This window comes from Eulemur rufifrons, chromosome 6, assembly GCF_041146395.1.
Source record: "Eulemur rufifrons isolate Redbay chromosome 6, OSU_ERuf_1, whole genome shotgun sequence".
In the NCBI taxonomy this organism is placed as follows: domain Eukaryota; kingdom Metazoa; phylum Chordata; class Mammalia; order Primates; family Lemuridae; genus Eulemur; species Eulemur rufifrons.
In genome coordinates, this window is record NC_090988.1 from 66,275,929 (window position 1) to 66,297,831 (window position 21,903).

General features: G+C 34.8%; 1 protein-coding gene across 3 annotated transcripts in view; it reads right to left on the reverse strand.

Moving 5' to 3' along the window:
- Positions 1-21,903, reverse strand: part of SOX6 (SRY-box transcription factor 6) — a 678,732-nt gene that overhangs the window by 419,005 nt on the left and 237,824 nt on the right. The window contains exon 1 of one of the 3 annotated variants that reach the window (XM_069471179.1): positions 7,759-7,822. The exons of 1 other annotated variant lie outside the window; for it this stretch is intronic. In XM_069471179.1, the coding sequence (XP_069327280.1) occupies positions 7,759-7,793 (35 nt within the window). In that variant the 5' untranslated portion in view covers positions 7,794-7,822. Of the gene's footprint in view, positions 1-7,619; positions 7,823-21,903 lie in introns of those variants that run through there. One more of the 3 variants, XM_069471181.1, reaches the window with a different exon arrangement.

The following is a 21,903-nucleotide window of genomic DNA, read 5'->3' on the forward strand; positions in this document are numbered from 1 at the left end:
CAGTATAGTAGCTGGATCAGAAAGAATGAGGAGAAAGCCAAGAGCTAAGGCTGGCAATGCAGGGGCCAGATTCTGTGGGGTCAGGGCCTTTTATGTTAAGGATTTTTTTGTTGTTGTTTTAATTAAAGTGTAATAGGAGGCCAAGAAAAAGTCTTTCTTGCATCCCAAAGAATGGTAGGTGGGGTCTTTCCTATGATACAAGGAATCTGGAATTTAAGCACAAGTAGAATGAAAAACACTATTCAAGAGAGTGTTTGCCCCTGGTATGAAGGAAAGGAGATACAAAATTGGGAAGGGCTTCAGTTCTACTGGTAATATTTTATTTCTTATAAATAAGTTATTTATTATGCAATTCTTTATATATTTTTGTGTGCCCGAAATTTTAATAGAATTTTTTTAAGAATTAATGAATGCTAAGAATTCACTGGTTCATTTCCTCTCCCTCTTCTTTCCCAGACTCATTAAATCATTTCAATTTTGAGAAAGACAAGCACATAGAATTTAGAGATCTACCCTTTTATATATTTTATTTCCTGTGCCTTTGTTTTCTGGACTTTTAGCATCAGATGTTAGGGGCTCTTTAATTAGCTGATCTTTTGTTTTAGCATACACTATAATCCTCATAGCTTTCCAACAACCACAGAGTTAATATGAGGATTAAATAAGATAAAAAACACAGCATTTAGCACATAAGAGCTCAATAAATGTTAACCATTATTTTTATTATTTCAATTATTATAGTCTACTATTTCCAGTCCTAAATATGAGCCGGAACATTAGAACTAAAAAAAGCTGAGTACATAGGGCCAAATGATGCTCTAGTATTTTTATGCATATATGCTATATATATTCGCAAATACATATACACAAACACAAAATAGATTTCCAACACTGAATTTTGTTTTTGTAGAAGACATTTTTTCTATGCTCATCTAAGCATTAAATAACAAAATGTTAACTTGAGATCTTTTTAATGCCACTAAAGATAAACATTTTTTAAATGATTAAAAATAAATCCTGCATGTGTTGGTGCACAATTACATTTTAAGGCAAATTTAATATGTTTACTACCTTCTTCTAAGTACAACAATGCTACACTGAAATGATTTAGGATTACATAAAGCCTCAATAATATTTGGTATGGTCCATATTATGTTTAAAATGCTGATTTTTGTAACATCAAGGAATTCATGAAAAACTTCAATCTTAAAGAATTGAATATTGACATCAAAATTTCTTCTACAACAGGAGGAGCAGTCTTTGATGGAAGAACATTATTAAAATCCTATCTTTTCACTTAATTTTCGTTGTACAAATAGCACAGATCCTCTCATTTCTCTTTCCTTCCAATTCACAAATACAATAAAAGCTGTCTTTAGAAAGGTTCTTAAATTAAACATCAGAATGAAATGAGTACTGGGACCCCGAAAATATCAGAACTTATGACAGTTTTTGTTACCTATAAGTCTGAAAAATATCTCACAGAATCTTTATGTGCATATTATACTTTAAATTATATTTTAATACCTAAGAACCCAGAACCTGCTCTTGTGGGGAAAAAAAATAAAGAGTTTGTCACTCAAGATTCTTCAGTTTATATTACTTGAGGTTTGGACTTACACTGTTTTAGTAATCATTTCTCTATGCCCATTTCCTTGTTCTTAATCACAAACCTAATCATGTATTTTATAAATATTCAAAATTAAATATATTTATCTACTTATGTAAATACTTTTCAGTTAACTTCTACCAACAGCCTACATAGGGTTCTTATTAACAGATACATTTGGAACTTTTTAGATTTGTTCCAGCAGCTTGTAAATTTATATTAGACCTAATTGTTTAATATATCAACATTCTACTCATTAAAAAAATGGATATAAAAGATTAATTCCAAGTTTTGTTTTACTTACCAAGCTCTGCCATTCCACCCCACTGCCTGAACAATATTATCAGCTCTTCGGATACTCATTCTTGCTAAGTAAAAGGATATTTTTTCTCTAGCTGGATTAATAATCAACTTTCTAGATAGTTCATTTGTAATTCTCTTCTGGTTAACCCTTAGCATTACAGCAGTCTGACCAACTCATGCTAATCAATTTATGAAGGGGAAAGGAAAAGGGGAAATTTGATTGTGCAGATAACAAAAGGAAAGTAAAAATGAGGGGCAGTTTACATTAGGCCCAAGAGAACAATCAGCCTTACTTTTTATACTAAAAGGTATAAATCTTTGTTGTATGTTATAAAAGCATTCAGGTTATAAACACAAGAAACAAGACACATGAAGAGAAAAACCTAACAGGCTCATAGCACACCAGTCCAGTTCATACCAGCCCATGTTTACTGCTTCCTTACCTGCAGATAAACACAACTCAGCTCTGGGTATAAGAGATACATTTTTCTCTTAGTAGACAGGTGTTTCGAACTCTAAATGCCTTCTCTCTTAACAGTTGTAGCCACTTTGACCCTTATCATACAATAAGTGCCATCCCAGGTTTTATGGCAATTTTCTCCACATGTGATATGTAAACACTTGCATCAGAATAATCTGGGATGCTTGTGAAAAATACAGACACCTGGGACCCACTTTAGAAATCCTAAGCACACAAGTGATTCTTATATACCTTGACAGTTAGAAAGCCACTGCTCTAGGACCATTTTTAACCTCATATAAGCAAGACTGCAACACAATCCCTAGGAACTCAGAAAAAATTGTTTACTTTTGCTAGTTTGACCTTGACCTTTTGTCTTGATTCTAATCACTAAGATTCTACTTTGTTTTTCTGTATCTGGGTACAGTAGTCCATCTAAGATCATGACCCTTCCATGGCCCTAGGTAATCTTCTACATATAGAATACTCAGAAACTGGAATCTGTTCTTTAACTCCACTAGGTCTCTTTGGTTTTATTGTGGCCTAGCTGCCTAAATCTCTAAGTACCATTTACCATATATATATATATATATATATATATATATATATATAAAATTTGCTTTGTCTGCTTTTTTTTTTTTTTTTTTTTTTTTGAGACAGAGTCTCACTCTGTTGCCCAGGTTAGAGTGAGTGCCGTGGCGTCAGCCTAGCTCACAGCAACCTCAAACTCCTGGGCTTTAAGCGATCCTACTGCCTCAGCCTCCCGAGTAGCTGGGAATACAGGCATGCACCACCATGCCCGGCTAATTTTTTCTATATATATTTTAGTTGGCCAGATAATTTCTTTCTATTTTTAGTAGAGACGGAGGGTCTCGCTCTTGCTCAGGCTGGTCTCGAACTCCTGACCTCGAGCTATCCACCCGCCTCGGCCTCCCAGAGCTTTGTCTGCTTTAATCTCCTATTTTATGCCTTTCTTCTACAATAGGCTACAATTGTTGGTGTCTATAGTGTCCATTCTCCAACCTTTTATTTATTTTTATTTATTTGTTTATTTATTTATTTATTTATTTTTAAGACAGAGTCTCACTCTGTTGCCTGGGTGAGTGCTATGGTGTCAGCCTCGCTCACAGCAACCTCAAACTCCTGGGCTCAAGCAATCCTCCTGCCTCAGCCTCCTGAGTAGCTGGGACTAGAAGGCACACACCAGCACGCCCGGCTAATTTTTTCTAAATTAGTAGAGACAGGGGTCTCACTCTTGCTCAGGCTGGTCTCGAACTCCTGAGCCCAGGTGATCCTCCCACCTCAGCCTCCCAGAGTGCTAGGATTCTAGGCGTGAGCCACCACACCCGGACTGTCCAACCTTTTAGCTAATACATTTTGTCTGCTGTATTAACTTTCTCCCAAAGCTGCTCTCATCCTAGTGGGCCCTTACTAGTCTCCTCTGTACCTGCTATGATGAACAAGACTTGCTTATTTACATCCAGAGATGTGAAATGAACTAGCTAAAAGATCAAAAGATAGACATGGCAGCCAGTGGTTTCACAAATTGCTACAAAAGCCCATGTCCATAGTCAGAATGAAGGAAAAGATAATGACAATGAAAAAAAAGAAGACCATGGAAAGCTAAAGTCTTTGAAAACTGGGATAGTAGAGAAGGTAAAATAAAATTTAAAATTTTTTTAATTCTAATCATTTGTTTTTATTTTCCTAGAATCTATTAAGAAAGGTCAATGAGAAGATAATTATTTAACCTGGAGAGAAGGTTAAGGTGACTAAAAGAAAACAATAAACAAACAAAAAAAAGTACTGAACTAATAGAACTCAGAAGATTTGGATTTCTCATGGTCTTTCTACCACTTCCTAGATTTATGATCTACACTAAGTCTCTTAACTTTTCTACACTTCAATTCCTCATTTATAAAGTGAATATAATAAATCAGGCCCTATGTGTCCCATAGGGTTATTCTGATAATTACAATCATGTTTATTAAAGAGCTTTGAAACTATAAATACCATATAAATATAAAGGATTACCATAGCTATATAAATTACTATTATATAAAAGATTATAATTAACACATCCACAAAGGGCATACAGTGGTGATTTTTTTGTTGTTTCATATCATTTTTAAAGGAAAGTATAAGCCATACACAGTGAAAAAAGTAAGTATGAGTTTGTGAAATGTCTTTCCTAAGCAAATATTAAAACTAGGACCAATATCAGTTAGGGGAAGAGTAAGGTAAAATCATCCCAAAATATAGATAAGCAATCAGATTAACTTGAGTTTCCTGAGCTCAGACCTAAACCTTAAGAGTCTTACCAAAAAGACTTCCATTTGAGGAAAAGGATCATTTGGAATGACACGGATGACATTTCTCATCCAAAACCATCTAGCTGAAGCTAGAATTCAGAATTACTTCAAGTTGCAAAAGCTTGGGGCATTTGTTGCATGCCATTTAGGCCATGTCCAACATTGGCCTAAGATTCAAGCAAATGCTATGGTTTCATTTGACTGGATAACATGTACACATTAAAACTGAGAAAGCAGAAGTCTTAGTGCACAAATTGCTTGACGAGAGTTGTCCATATGAAGAAAAAAGGATTCTTGACTTAAAAATAGACATTTCCATTTTTGTTTCAATAAATTCATTCTACAAATATTATTGAGTACCTATTATGTTCTAGGCATTGTTCAAGACATTGGGGAATATGAGTGACCAAAACAGTCAAAACTTCTCTGCCATCATAGAGCTTATGTTCTACTGGGAAAGAGGACAATAAATTTAAAAGATACACAAATTATACAGTACATTAAAAGTTGATAAAGGCTCTAGAAACAAATAGAAAGATGAAGAATGTTTCGAAGGTTGCAATTTTAAATAGGATAGTCAAGGTAAACCTCACTAAGATGACATTTAAGCAGACACTTGAAGGAGGTGACGGGGTTTGGTGGGGTACTATCATCATGGGGGTCTTTTTATCAGTTTTAATTTTTTACCACTTTAATAATAAGTAAAAGATATTCTTATAAATTTACTTTTGCATTATAATAGTGAAAAGTTGTAAATCAGTAATTTAATGGTAAAACAAATTGTGGTATATCCAAATAATGGTACATGATGTAGTCACTTAAAATATATTCAAAGACTATAAAAATGGGAAAATCCAATAAAATGATTTTTTAAATACAAAAATGTACGCACAGTATAATCCAGTTTGGCAAATATTTTTTTTTCATTTACTCAACAACTATTTTTCAAGTACCTACTATGAGCCAGGCACAGTTCTCAGCACCGGAGAGGGGACAGTAAACAAGCTAGACATGTTCTTTCTTCTCATACACACATAGATAAAAGACTGAAATGCAATGCACCAAAATGTTACTAGGAAGTAAAATTCTTTGTTATGAAATAATAAGGTAAAATTATGGATTATTTTATTTTCTTCTTTATGATTAAATATAGTGCAAAGTTTCTAAATATTTTCTGAATGATTCAAAAAATAAACCATGGCATCTATAGTTATCTGAATATTATGGTCCACATTTGCTTTGGGATATCTGTGTTTGGATAAAGCACAGATTTGCAGTCTTAAAATATTCTACCAAATGAATATTGCACTTTTCAATAATATGCCAATTCTTATGTCTATTAACATCTAATAAAGTTGAATAACATCAAGTCCCTTTCTACAGACACAAAAACTAAGAAACAGAACAGTTAACTAATTTACCACACTAGAAACAAAAAATGTTTAAATTGTAAATTATAATAATATATATGAAAGTATCTCACACAGTACCTAGATCAAGAAAAGTTTGCTGATTCCGGATCCTATGCTAGTATTTTACAGTTCATCTCTCCCCAGTTATGCTGGGATTTTTTTGTTGTTGTTGTATTGTTTTGTTTTGTTTTTCACAGGGAACAAAAAGCATTATTTATTTAAAATGGAGCTTTAATAATTACAAAAAAAATCTTACATGAATGCCAATCCCACCACTACTACCAGATGATAGCTTTATTCCATCTTATCTCAACCACTAAAACGACCAGTAAACAAGTTAAACATGTTCCTATAATGCTTTTTCATTATTCCTTTGATTTCAGTTATTTTATATTTAAACAATATAGCAAATGGCAGCCATTTGTCTCCTTATAATTAGTTGAGTTACCTTGGGCAAGTCATTTCAAATTTCCAGTCTCACTCTTTTGATTTTTCAAATATAGGAATTGGACTAGATTATCTCAAAAGTCCTTAAGCTCTAAAGTTTTATGAAGTCATTATTATTTCAAGTCTATGAGGTATCTACAATAAGTTAAAGGAACACAGCTTCTCAAAAGAAGAAAAGCTGTAACAATAAGGATGGTTGGCTGGAAAAAGAAAACAAAGACCCAGGATTAAAAAAGAATTTGTAAATCTCCCCAACCCCTTGAACCAAGTCCAGCTTCAATCACACAAGGGTTGTTTTGGAATACTAAAGAGAAGAAATAGGAAGTTTTCTCAGATCATCAAAAGATGGTCTTTTTGCTTATAAAAAATAAAGTACACTTATTCCTACACTCCCTCTGGTTCTTGAAACACACATACACACAGCAATAACAACAACCACCGTAACTGTTTTAATACTGATATGAAAGGAAAAAACAAGTCACTTATTTTGCTGAAATAAAATTATTTTAAACCCAGAGAAGGTGATTTGGTTTTCAGGAGTTTTTGTTTAAATAATACTGTATTCAATCCTTTTCTAACACCTTCTCTGTATACAAAACCCCCAATAGCTCTTAAAATTGTGGCATTTTCTTATGTACATAGAGAAAAATTTGTGTTGCTATTGCAGCAACATCTAAACAGTTTCCTGTAAACTTTCTGTGATAGAAGTCATAGAATTTATGATAAAATCCTGTAGAGTGGCAAAACAAATTTCTTTCATATTTATCATTCATTTTATTCAGTGTGCATTTGAAGGAAAACCTTTTAAGAACACCAATAATGTGAGAAAGCTACAACAACTAAATTTATTGTTAAGTATCACATCACTGGTCCTCCTAGGAGTTCAGGAAGAAAGCTTAAATCACATTTTCTAACACATTGGAGAGCTTCCCAGAGATGTGATGGCCCACAGAGGCAAACCATCCAAAGCACACTGGAATCTCAGAGATGGTGACAAAGAAATATTGCTTTGTTTAATAAAAGCAAATTGGAGTTACTCTTTTATTTTTTTTAACAAAATATAAACTCTCTCTTACCCCATTTTTCTTCTTTCGTTCCTCCACCCCCTCCTGTTTCACCTGACTAAACTGTAGGTATTTGTTCCATCACCTGACTTAGGGGCTGGCTAGAAATATTAGAAAAAAACAATCTACCATTGTTACATGAGACAACAACCTTTCATGTCCTTGAAGCTCACCATGACCTTTCATCTTTCCTATCCCCAATGGTCTCTCCTAACAACTAAAACTACACTCCGTTGGGCTGAATTCCAGATTGTCATAAAAAGAACCCTGTCCTTTCAAAACAAAACCAATTTTTACACCAAGGTGGGGGAGAAACACAAGTCCATTGTTCCCTCACAGATGGAAGTTGGAGTTACTAAGGCAACTGCTCTAATCCTCCTTTTTACCACCTTTTTCACATCACTGGCCTATCAAGTATGCTACCTTTTAACTCATAAGCTCAAAAGCTGGTAGTCTAACTGGCTGCCCTAATTAGCTACGATTTTCACACTACAGACAACATGATGAGCTAATCGAAATTTGCAAAATAATGACGTACCTCCAGCAAATATTCCTCCTCCTGAGGCCCAGTCTTAGAATAACAATAATGAGACCATTATTAGAGAAGGGCATTAAAATGCTGCACTGCTGCTAAACAGAGAACTTAATTGTTCTGGTCTTGTCCATTGAATCAACAACCTATTGTTGTGGACTTGAAAAATAAAGGACTGGAGAATGGGTGCCATGATGATTGGTCTGTGCGGCCATACCGGCACTCTGTAGAATTGTTTTCTTTTGAAAGTCTTGATGGACTAGTAGTTTTGTTTAAAAGTAACATAAAAGGCGATTGTCTGGATAAAAAGTCTATTTATTGAAATCCTTAGAAGCAGTTGCATGGATTTGTTCGTGACCCCTGAGATAAAAACGTAGTGACCATAATAACACCATTTGTAGAGAGCCCTGTTACCACTGCCTACAGTAACATAAGATAAGAGACAGTCTTTTCTAGCTACAGTAGGAAGGAAGGAAGTACTTCTGAGCAGAAAGCGAGAATGATAAAAGGTCAAATACTGGATAAAACTCATTAATCTCTGAAAGAAAGACTTTTAAAAATAACGCTAATTTAAGAATTCTGTACAACTGCTACAGATTCAAGCACATGTAAAAAGGCACACAGCTTTTTTTCCTTTTCTTTTCCCACTTTTGAGCTTCTTTCCTTTAGTAAAAAGAAGATTAAAATAAAATGATTATTAAATAACTGAAGCAAGATGCCTCCGGATAACCTGGAGAACAAGAAACCCAAAGATTTCCAGATAATTATTCCTATGGTCATCCTCAGTCTACATAGAGAATAACAAAACACCAAAGTTAAAGGTTAACTAGTGTAGGATTCTTAGCAGTAGACAAGCACTGTTTACACACTGTAAAAGTGTCTTCTATATGGAGCCACAGTATATGTTTTCTGTAAAGTCAGGCCAGGATTTTACTGCTGAATTATGGGGGAGGGGTGTACTTTTTTGTTAGTGGGTATTTGGGGTAGGGGTCTGTTTGTTACCAACTGAAATCGGCATTATATAAAAATGTATTAAATTGTAAATAAGACCTCTTGCTTCATTCAATCTCTGCTTTGCTTCATTTATCTTCATCTTGTTAAGCTAAATTAATTAACAATCTCACTGTTGCACACTTTCTCTTTTCATTACATCAAATAATGGCCCGTATATGGAGAAAGCCCTCACCACGGGAATTCTGCAACTCTACTGCTAAGAAGAGTTTCTGTGTATCAATGTAGCAATATTCATTTTATAAGAATTTATTAATGTACTTTTCATTGTTAACAACCAATTAAGCGCCTAAATTCCTAATATATTATCAATAGAAAACCATTAACAAAAAGCAGAACTAAACTAAAAGTTGCAAGACACTTTAAAAAGGAAAAAAATCACATTGTATGTCCACAACCAGGTTTCACCATCAATTTCACCTAAAAGAAGAGACACATGCAAATTTGGTAGGTATGTTTTCACAGATACAACACAATATTGCTTAAAAGCTTTAAAAGACACACCCCAAGCTGTTCTGCTCCTTGCTGTGAAATGTCTAACATGATAAATTGGATGATTAGAATTTCATTGGTAAATCCCATTATTTTAAATCTATAAGAGTGAAATGTGTTAAACTCTTTTGTAAGTTTTCTTTTCAACCTGAAACTCCGTGGCATTTGGAGTTATGCAAATGGACAAAACAGTAAAGCCCTTTTAAATCTTTTCCTTGATCAACCAGAGCTTCTTTCTCCAATCACAGCTTTGTGCGTGATATCTTTCTGCTAGCATTTCTTATTTAATTAAAACAGACACTGACAGAAGGACATGGATTAGTACTGTAATGATGCATTTACTTAGATTAATCGGAGGCTCCTTTTAGAGTAATGGCTTAAACAAAGAACAAAAGGAAATTGTTATGAAACAGCCTTTTATCCTAGGCGAAGGTCGCATTATGAGGTTTTTAATTTTGTCAGCTTCTGTTATACTCTGTCTTGCTAGTGGAACATGAGAAGTGCTTTTACCCCCAATAAAGCCAGTTATTATAAAAACAGCCATTAAAGCTTCAAATTAAAATGTCTGATTTTAAAACAGGTTACTTAGCTTTCAGAATCCTCTAATTAGCATGTTGTGCATTGTTGTGAGGAAAAGAAGACTAAAATGCTAATGACCTACCACCAGGTGACCACACTGCTGTGCAAAATAATAAGGACCTTTCCAAGTAATATGATGAATTAACCAAGTACAGGTCCCCCATTTAACACCCCTCTCCAAGTACAGCTCCAGACGAATGGAGGGCCGTAACTGTTAAGATATGTTCAGTAATGCCCTGCCTCTGTCCAGAAGACTCTCAGCCAGCTATTTTTTATACAGTCACTAAAAAAACAGATTTCTTTCTACCACAAAAGAAAGTAAATGAAATAGCAATACTAAACAGAGACTCTGAAATTAGAAAAGACAACAGTCATTTGATTTCAAAGCACAAAGAAAGAATTAAAGAACCATGTGCCTAACAAAATTATCTCTTTTCATCCAACATTTTCCCCCTTCTTTAATAAGTTGGGCTTGCAGAGTATAAATGAAGCTAAGGTTTGAAAGCTCAGTCTTTGTTCACACATTCATTTTTTACACTGTGTTGTCTTTAAATGGCCCAAAGGTAAATAGAGTTTCCCATTTCTGAGCCTTGCTTTTTCTCCTCCATTTTACTGACTCCACTCACTCCTACCTCTCCTTAGTCAAAAGTTGTTCTCGACAAAGGATATATTGTCCTTTATGTTTCCTATTAGATGAACGTAACTCAATTATTTGTCTTACTTGCTTTTTCTGCCTTTCCTTTCTTTATGGACTAAATAATTCTCTGCCCTATAAGGCTATCATACATTAGGTGAATATGTAGACTGGGCGGGAAATAGCTCTAGAATTCCCCACAGAAAAAACACATTCCACTTTAAGACAAATCTCATACGAGTACCACTAAGTATCTTACTCTACAAATTTCTTAAAACCAATGTGAAATAGATATTGTCATTGCAACAGCACAAGAAATCACTCAGGGTAATCAGTGACATCTGCCCAGTTAAGTCTTTTGAAAAGGGGGTTATTTAAGGTTGTATCAATTATCTATGGCCTTAAGAATTCTGCAGGGTCCACTGTGTCAAAACTTGGTAGCTTAAAACAATAAGCATTTATTTAGCTCATGCTTTTGCAGGTCAGCTGGACATTTCTCTGGTTTTAGTTGAGCCCACTAACATGTCTTAGGGTTGGCTGGCTTCTGGCTCATCTAGGATGCCTTGGCTGTGACAACTGGTGTAATTCAACTCTGCTCCATATGTCTCATCCTCCAACAGGCTAGCCAAGGCTTGTTCTTCTACAGTGACAGAAAAGAGCAAGAGTGTGAACAGAAATGCACAAGTGCTTTTACAAGTCTCTACATGTGTCACATTTGCTAACACCCCATTGGCCAAAGCAAGCTAAATGATTCATCTCAGAGTCAAGGGGTGGGGCTGAATGCTCTGTCAAGATTGGAAGGGCATTGCAGAGTTTCATGGCAAAGGTCATGAATACAAGGAAAAATGAAGAAAAATTGGGGCCCTTAAAGTAATCGGTCTTAGCAAAGAGGTCAATGTCATTTTGATGACTCACAAAGTTCTTTAGCAGAAGCCTCTGTTTTGTTCCATTTTAACTAATGCTGTCTACACAGCTACTCAAAATTGATATCTTTATTGTAATAAATGAGAAAAACTCTTTTAAAAAGCAATTAACAAACAACCCCATCACACCTATCTCCACTGATTTCTGATTTAAAAATTATAACTAATACTTTAATCCTAAAATGTAATCTACACAAATTCACAATTTATTTTTGTGCACTGACTTGTAAATCAGTTCTGTGTATCTTAATAAAAGATTTCAAAACTATAAACTTTTTTTGTCTCTGAAGCCTCCCTTCTACTCACAGAAGCAGCTAAGTTTGAGGAGCTATTTAATGGATGCTAGACCCATAATTTTCTTCATTACTATATCTCAGGTAGTATAGACAGTTTCATTCCACAGAATATCAGAAAACAGTATTTCACAGTCCTTTACTACACCAGACATAGCCACAAAAGCAGTGCTGAAAAAAAATTTTTTAAAGCCCAGTCCCTACCACTCACATCCCTATTGTTCCTCTAATATCTTTGTGAAAAAGGAAAGCAAATTCCCATGTGCAGATGTGCCAGTTCTTGGGTGGGAAGAGAGCTGAAGCCCCATTCAAGGCTCTGCCATTGGGATAGAGCAGCACCTTCCTGTGCCTGTACCTCTCCAGTCTGTATGTTAGTCCATAGTGTTTTGAGAGTAACAGAAAGGTCAAATAAATCTGAAGTTGTTTTTAAAGGTTTTCATTTTAATTAAAGATATCTTTTCTAATTCATTCTTGTTTGCTGTTTTCCTGAATTCCTATTCTCTCCTGCAAACCCTGTTTGTCTAATCACTGGTCCCAATACTTTGATTAGTATGTATTGTATTAGCACTAACTTAAACATTTTTAAATTTCTATACACACAAAGTGGCAAATCACTGTATATGTGAAGAATGTGGTAAATAAATATATTTGGGGAAAAAAAAAGGAAAGCAAAGAAAACTGGTCTGAGGGTGCCATATGAGAAGGTGCCTTAGAATAAGATAATCAATAAGCTAATTTTAAGCTCTGCAAACTCTGTTTCTGACCAAAAGAAGCAAAAGATCAACAAGGAAAGTATCCATGATGACTACACCAGTTTCTCAGAGTTAATCTGGCAGGAGCCCTAGACATAGTTTTAGGAAGATACCTAGCGCCAGTTACCAGTCTTTCCACTCACAAACACTCATCCAGCAAGAGTAGGAGTGATTACTGGGCAAAATTCCTAAACCCTGTGGCAAGGGAAATACTATCCTATAGCACCACTCAACAATTATCCCTGTGAGCAATTAAAATAACCAGTGAAGTGGGTCTCCAAAAGGAGCCTTCAGCCATTCCTTCATTTGAGCCAGCACTGACAATGAGGGCTGCCAAAGCTGGCACTAACACTCGAGGAACAAGAAATAAAGGCCAGCAAAGCTCAATCTTGCATCCAAAGCTACTAAAAAGGAAATTAAATGACATGGAGAAAACTATCTTAAGAATTACCCAATTAATAGAGAAAAGGAAAATAATAAAATCCTTTTGAAAGTCCATTTCTCTTTCCACATTTCTTTACAACTTATTTTAATAATAATTTTGTTTTAAAGCAAAGCCCTAAGTGATGGTTTGCCTTTTATTAATATAAATAAAGAATAATACTAGGTAAGAATGCAATTTGCATTGTTTTTCTAGAGCTTTGATCAACCAAATCCTCTCACCTGGTTTTTAGCAAGTATCAATCATTAGAGCAGTGATTCAAAGTGATGGAACAGAGGAAAGCTAATAGGTCCATATAAGAATCGAGACTAGCATTGTGCCCTCATTAACACTGGGTTCTAAACAAACAATAGGCCCATGTTCAGAAAGCCATACTAACTCTTATCAATGGAAGGAGGTTGGATTTAACTCAAAATTTCCTTTCAAAGTCTCTTTGTTTTGACAGAGAGGCAAAGAGAAAGAAAAACAAAAGCATTTGGATATCAGAAAAGGAAAGGGCCATAGAGAACAAAGATGGAAAAGGAAAGATCAAACTCCTTAAGAACATCATCTCTGTGTACCCATACCCAGTACATAGTATGTGCTCACAAACTGTGTGTTTATTTAAATCATCATATATTTAGAAGAACAGATAAGTAAAGAAATTACATCACTACTCATGTCAGATATTTAGGAAACCCAAACTTTAGAGTTCCTAACATTTGGACTAAACTATTTTTTATAGGATAAAATAAAATGAAATATGAGTCAAATTACATGTGGAGCCACACCTACCTCCCCAGATTTTTTTTTCAGAGGGGAGGTCTCATGTTGCCCAGGCTGGCCTCAAACTCCTGTCTTCAAGCGATCAATCCTTCTGCCTCAGCCTCCCAAGTAGTTGGAACTGTAGGTGTACACCAGTGCACCTGACTTTGTTTTTTGATAGAGATAAAAGTATGACTAAAACTAAGGCAAAGGAGAGACTCAGAAGAAGAATGATGTCATAAATGGCTTAATACAACTAATGGAGTAAATTGTGGGGCCTGAAGGAGAAGCCCTACCCTTTTGCCTTTATAAAGAGCATTTGATACATAAATAGACTAAGTATTTACATCTCAGATCATGTTTAGCTCCAACTTTGGTGCAGGAGCCTTTTTCTCTGTTCATTTAATACCTTCTCTGATAATCAATATCTTCCCAAACCAATGCCATCAGCCTGCTATCCTCTTAATCCCAAATGATTACACCACAGATCTGCCAAAATATAGTCAGAGATAATCACCAAAATAATTGCACTGCTATGACAGAAACTTATGGAAAGCAACCTCCATGCTTCTATTCCCAACTTTCCCCTTGCACTCCCCCTCAACCAAAACCGAAAACAAAACCAAAACAAAAAAACAGCTATCTTAGATTGTTGTTTCAAAATCCTTTAAGGATAAAAATAGTCCTCCTCCCAATTGCAGTTTAAACTTAAATTGCAAATAGCTCTAGGAGAGGTAATATCATGAGTCCCTTCCACACAGCAATGTATATAACTCTCAACTCATTTTATAAGGCTAGAGTATTCTTGATTCCAAAATGAAATAAAGACACTAGAAGAAGAGAAAAATTATAGACTAATCTAATTAATGAACACAGAGGCAAAAATCCTTTAAATTTTAACTAATTCTATAGTGTAATGAAACTCTATCAAGAACGAGTAGGTTTTGTTCCAGTTATGCTAGATGGTTCAGAAATCTGCCAATAATACCATATTCACAGACTAAAGAAGAAAAATTCTACAAGCATCCCAATAGATGCAATAGATAGAGAAAAAAAAACCTACAGAAAACTTCATAGTTATTGGTAAAATTTAGGTTGCATTCCCATAAAAGGCAGAAACAATGTCTTCCCTCAGTTATTAAAAAAAAAAGCTTCAGGCTAATTTTAGAATATTTCAAGGCCAACAGAAAAACTATCTAAAATAAAGCCCAAATGTACAGAAAGACAAAAACCCACGTGTTCCCACTTATATTATATGGAATCTAGAACAACTGAACTCATGGAAGCAGAGAAGGAATGGAGTGGGGAAAGGGGAGGAATGAGATGTTGGTCAAATGGTACAAAGTTGCAGTTAGGCAGGAGGAATAAATGGTAAGTAAGGTGATGGATAAGTTAATTAGCTTGATTCTAACATTTGACACTGTAGATATAACATAACATCATTGTGTACCCCACAAATACATATGATTATAATTTGTCCGAAAACAAATTTTTAAAAATAAAATATTATGTGTGTTAAATAATTAAAAAATAAAGTAAGGCCCAAATGGCAGCTCTTACCCAAAGGTGGTAAGATACAACAGGGCTTCCCTAAGGGTCTGTGTGGGATGTGGCAAGCTTTTGGTGGTGGGAAATGTTTATTATATAATATTAAGTAAAAACAAAGAACATACAATGACATCTATGCTCTGATTACAGTTAAATTATTTTTTAAAAAACACAAACAAGGACTGGAAATAAGCAGATAAAAATGGAAACAGGTGACAAATTATGAAATTGTGTGAAAGATTTTCTCTTTTTTCTTTGTTTTAATGTACCTTTAACCAGAAGAAATAATAAAAGTATATGTGACTACTATGTGATAATATCCTGTGACCAGCTTTTTGGAGGGGAAATAAATAGATGGTGAGTGACTAAAAAGAAAGAAAGATCACCACATAGAAAGATTAAAGGAAACAGAAAAAGAGGCTGTTGGAAGCAGGCTCTTCCTAGGAATTTTATCCATTTTAAATTTTATTTGGTCTAGGTTGCAAATTTGGGGTCATTTGAGGAAAGGGGAAATTCTACAAAATGATAATAAAATTTTAAAATCCACTATCTCTGAGAAATTCCACCCAAATAACTAAGTGTGTGTGCCATTCCAAATGTGCTGTTGTCTGCAGGGACTTTTAAAGGTTAATAGGCTTCTTTGATTTTGGCTTGATCTTAAAATGGTTCTAATGAGGGTCTCACTCTCATAAACTTGTTTGCACCCCAAACTCTGAACATAATCATTTCCTAATGGGAGCCCCAACACCCAAGGGACTTAGATCTAAGACTCTTAGATCTGAGGGACATATCTATAAGGGTTAGGGAGAAAACTGCCAACTTAAGACCTTGTCACTTAAGGTTTAACAGGTAAAAAAGATCAAATCTGATTGAGAACGTACAACCTTGAATTTCAGGAAAAAAACAAGAAAACCAGGATTTTATTTTAATGTTGATTTTTTTCAAGCAACAAAATCTTGCTGCAAAATGGTTCAGCATATGTTTAAGAGAGGTAACCAAGTATCAACCTAGTCTTTACATGTATATTATATTTCAAACAATATGAAAAAACAGACAAAATGAAGACCTCCTAAGAGGCTATGTAAGAAATATAAATTAAAAATATTGCCCCTTTAAATGTGATTTACCAAAGTCAAGTAGGATTTGTATAGTTGTATTAGGAGAGTACATTTTCCAAAAACAAATTGGTTTTTTTCAGGCAAACTTGCTACTACAATATTCATTTTTGTTTTGCTTTCTAAACTAGTAAGATTTCTAATTGAAGCAAATCCATTAAAGTTGATCTTAAGTATAATTATATATTAATGAATAGGATTAACATATGAAAATGTCAAAAGCAGAGGATATTTCTTCAGAGTATAGGCAGAAAGTACTCTCTTCAATTCCTGTTGAAGTTGTGCATCTAATAAAAATATAAAATTGTAATAGATATGTAAACATTAAAAATATAAGCAAATTTTAGCTTCTTTTCTTTAGGAAAAAGGAAAACCATATTTTTAACCTGGGAAATCCATAACTTTGTTCTATTTTCAAAACAAGGTAAAGTAAAAATCTGGAAATTATCTAGCTATATCATCTCATTTGCATTTTATTTTTGACAATGCTAATAAAATTATTTCAATAGAAACTATACTTGTTTAAACAGTAATGACTTTCATCATATCACCCATCCTCCTTTACCCTCTTGAAAAGTAAAGTTGAATAGATAAATGGCGAATATTAGATGAGTCAGTGGACATCAAAATATTTTTCCACATCACATATATCCATCTACCATATCAGCTATGCAGTCAGTTATGCAATTCTGGCTACATGCATTACAATACTTTTAGTTGTAAATGATAAAAACAACTCAAAGTAGCTTTATCAAAAAATAATTTATTGGTTCATGTAACTGAAATGTCCTGCCTTCTGACTCAGCTGGACTCAGTACTAAATTGTTATAATTAGAAATTGTTCTTTCTCCTTTTCTCTCTCAAGCAGGCTCTCCCCCATTTCAGGAGCAGAGTTCACTATCAAAAGCTCCAGGTTAACAACCTTAGTGGAAAGGCAGTGCTTCTTTCCCAATAATTCCAGCAAAAATCCCAAGATTGAGTCTCATTGGCCTGGTTTGATAGTATGTTTATTTAGGAGCCAATCACTGTTTCTAGGTATATGAAATGCCCCATGACTTGGGATGGTAAAGGCAGTTCCACATCAACTACATGCACCAAAAGTGAAAGAAGGGTTGTCTTCTCAAAGAAAACCAGAACAAATGTTGGACAAAGAAAATAGTACACAGCATAATTCATAATAGACTCTTTTTCCAATAATTATTACAGTGAGGTAACTTCAAGAGAAAAAATAAAAACAATTGCAAAGTCTTCATTGTAATATCAATTGCACAGCAAAGATTTCTTCGCATTATTTCTAAGCAGTCCCAAAAGAAGGACAAAAACTATGAATCTAGCAATTCTTAAGACAAGTGAGAACAAAAGGATTCTTCTTTCGACAACTTTAGTTCCATTCCCTCACTTCAGAGACAGCTACTCCAAGTACTCATTCTATTCTTCCCTTTCGCCATTGTTAAATTCTTAGAACACTTGCAAAGATTTATAGAAGCCTCTCTTCAGCTATCATCTATAGAAACTTCTATTCATGAGTCTTCAAGCACTACAAAACTGCTTAGAGACCAGCGATAGACATGTTTCTCTATGAGGTCAAGTAAACCAACACCTTTAATTCGAATGAGTATCCCATATGACTTAATTTTTATTTGAAAAGATTTCTGTATTTTTAAATGTATATGCCACAAAAGCACAACATGTTAAACTATTACTGGCCATTAACATCTTTGGATTGAATGTGGTCATGCAATTCTTTCCAGAAGGAAGAGGATTTTATGTGAGGAATTAGGAAAACAACATAAATTAAAAAAAAAAAAAAAAGTGTGGGGAGAATGGAAAACCATTAAACGAAGGAATAGCTGAGGCACCAAAAACAATATTCACTGATGTCACATTTATCTATAGATTCATTTTTTACATATGTTTAGAGCACTGACTATAAGCAAACTATTGTGCTATTAAGAAACAAAGAAACATGGCATAGTCCCCACTCCTCCCAAATCATAATTGGTAAGCGAGAGAGAAGGAGCATGAGAAGTGATAGTCAGGGTGACATGCTAATTCCTTCTCTTTGTTTCCCTCCATCACAAGCTCCAGATTTTGTTCAGGGTCTCATGATAAATAACACATATTTTTTTAAAAATATTTCATTTAACTCAACTACAAATTCAAGAAACTACTTCTTGCCTAACTCCCAGGATAACACAGAAATAGTAAAAGCAAAAAGCACAAATAAGAAAAGCTAAATATAAGAAGGGAAATTCAATTTGGTAAACTATAAAAAAACTGGGAGTATGAAGATTTTCAGAACTTTTAATTAATTCACTCAAGAATCATATACTGCTTATTGGCTAGTAGGCACTATATATGGTCATGTAAGTTATTTAAGATGAATTAGACTTAATATATATGCCTGTTAAAAGAACACAAAACTTTTAATTAGAAACTAATATAAAGGACTATTCATAAAAACTACTAAAAACACAAATTGTGACAAGCACAAAAAGACAGATACAAATGCAGTGAAAGTTCAGATCATGGACATGAGATCATAGAAGACTACAAGGAGATAGGCCTTGAAAGATGGTTAAAAGTATGTTTGACAGAGGTATTCTGAGAAGAAGAAATGGTATAAAACGTATCAGGAGAGCACAAATTGCTTCTTTATCAGTCAGTTCAAAAGTATCCAGAGAATTTTGGATGAGATACTATATATAAACAAGCCATTTTTTAAATATCCTACATTTTTCATGCATTGTATTATTCAAAATTAAAAGAGTCTGAGAATCCCAGCACTCTGGGAGGCTGAGGCGGGCAGATGGTTTGAGCTCAGGAGTTCAAGACCAGCCTGAGCAAGAAAGAGATCTAATCTCTACTAAAAAAAAAAAAAAAAAATAGAAAAAAATTAGCTGGACAACTAAAAATTTTTATAGAAAAAATTAGCCAGGTATGGTGGCACATGCCTGTAGTCCCAGCTACTTGGGAGGCTGAGGCAGTAGGATTGCTTGAGCCCAGGAGTTTGAGGTTGCTGTGAGCTAGGCTGATGCCTCAGCACTCTAGCCTGGGCAACAAAGTGAGACTCTGTCTCAAAAAAAAGAAAAAAAAGAAGAGTCTGAGAGCTATAAATAATGTATGCTAGAGTACTTTGGTAGTCATTATATCCACAATGCATAAAAAACAGGACTCTTCATATACTATCTGTATTGGTCATTATATGCCAAAGACATCCAAGACACATGTTCTTTTTCCATTATTCACATTTTAGCAAATGAGTACTAAAATACGAAGTAAGCCTCCCACATATAATGGGAAGCATGTTTTAATAGCTAAGAGGCTAAATGTGTAAATTACCTGCTTAACTGTGCAGGTAAAATCTATATCTCCTCACAATAAAAATAACTGGGCCCCCACAAAGACCTTACTTACCTTGTGGCCAACAAATAAAATATATACCATTTGTTAAGTGAAACAAATCAGGCAGCCATGGAAAGATAAACATTGCACATTCTCACTCACATATAGAAGCTTTAAAAAGTTGATTCCATAGAAGTAGAATACTCTCTAGTAGAATAGTGGTTACTAGAAGCTGGAAAGAGGAAGAGGAAGGAAGAGGAGGATTGTTAAAGGATACAAAATTACACCTAGATAGAAGAAATAAGTTCTAGTGTTCTACAGCAGCAGTCCCCAAACATTTTGGCACCAGGGGCCAATTTCATAGAAGCCAATTTTTCCACAGACGGGGCGGGGCGATAGGGGTAGAGGGGCAAGGTTTTGGGATGATTCAAGCTCAAGCTCATTACATTTATTGTGCAGTAAAACCTCTCTGCTAATGATAATCTGTATTTGCAGCCACTCCCCAGTACTAGCATCACTGCCTCAGCTCCACCTCAGATCATCAGACGTTAGATTCTCATAAGGAGCGTGCACCCTAGATGGCTTCCATGTGCAGTTTACTGTAGGGTTCATGCTCCTATGAGACTCTAATGCTGCCTCTCATCTGACAGAAGGCGGAGCTTATGTGGTGATGCAAACAATGGGGAGCAGCTGTAAATACAGATGAAGCTTCGCTCACTTGCCTGCCACTTACCCCCTGCTGTGCAGCCAGTTCCTAACAGGCCACGGACAGGAACCACCAGTCTGTGGCCTGGGGGTTGGGACCACAGTTCTACAGCACTGTAGGGTGAATACAGTTAATAATTTATTATATATTTTCAAATACCTAGAGAAGGGGATGATTTTGAATGTTTCCAGCACAGAGAAATGATAAACGTTTGAGGTAATAGATATGCTAATTACCCTGATTTGATCATTACACATTGTATACATGTATTGAAATATCACTCTGTACCCTATAAATATGTACAATTATGTGTCAATTAAAAATAATATGCACAAAGAACACCACGGACTACATAGGCAGAATAAATGATCAGTCATGAAGGATATCAGCAAAACTCAAGATTATCTGGCTATGTAAACGGCATGTCATTCAGCAAAATAAGAATAAAGAGAATCTAGGGGAAAAAATGCCTCCTGAGCACATCAATTCCTGGGTTAAAAAAGTAAAGGCATGAGGAACACTAGTGGGATTTGGAATTCTGGATAGTCCTTTCATTTTAAAGTTTAGCACATGTGTCCCAATATGTAGTTCTTTAAAGGACACGCACTTACTCTGCTAGCCTACCACTCCCCCTACAATGAACATGAGCACAGAGCTTACCCAATAGGCATTAGCACCACAATAGGTTAATGTAGGACTGTAGACAATCTGACTGTCATAGGTACTGTGGTCAGCTTGAAAACTCCACCTTCAAATTTAGACCCATGTGTAGAATAGTAATTCACAATCAAACTTTAATAGAAAGAAAATGCATGTTCAGAAAAAGACTTTTGCCAAGCTTCCTGTAGACTGAAATGCCAACTTTTCATACTGGTATGCATCATGCTTCTATCATTATTCTTTAGCAAAGGAAATATAAAACCACAGATAGGTACAGAATTTTTCAAGATGTCTGTAGTCTCTCTGATACTGTAAAAACTATTTATTCTGAATCTTAGGCAGTTTTCCAATTATGACATTTTAGAGGATTCCACTGCCTTATAAAATATCAGATTTGGAAAACTGAATGCTCCCTGGCAATTCTTGGAAACAAATTACAGCTAATTTGTACAGCTTAAAAAGTCTAAAAATCTGTCTGAATTTTTTTAAATTAAGGACTCCTCACTTTAATAGGTTACCA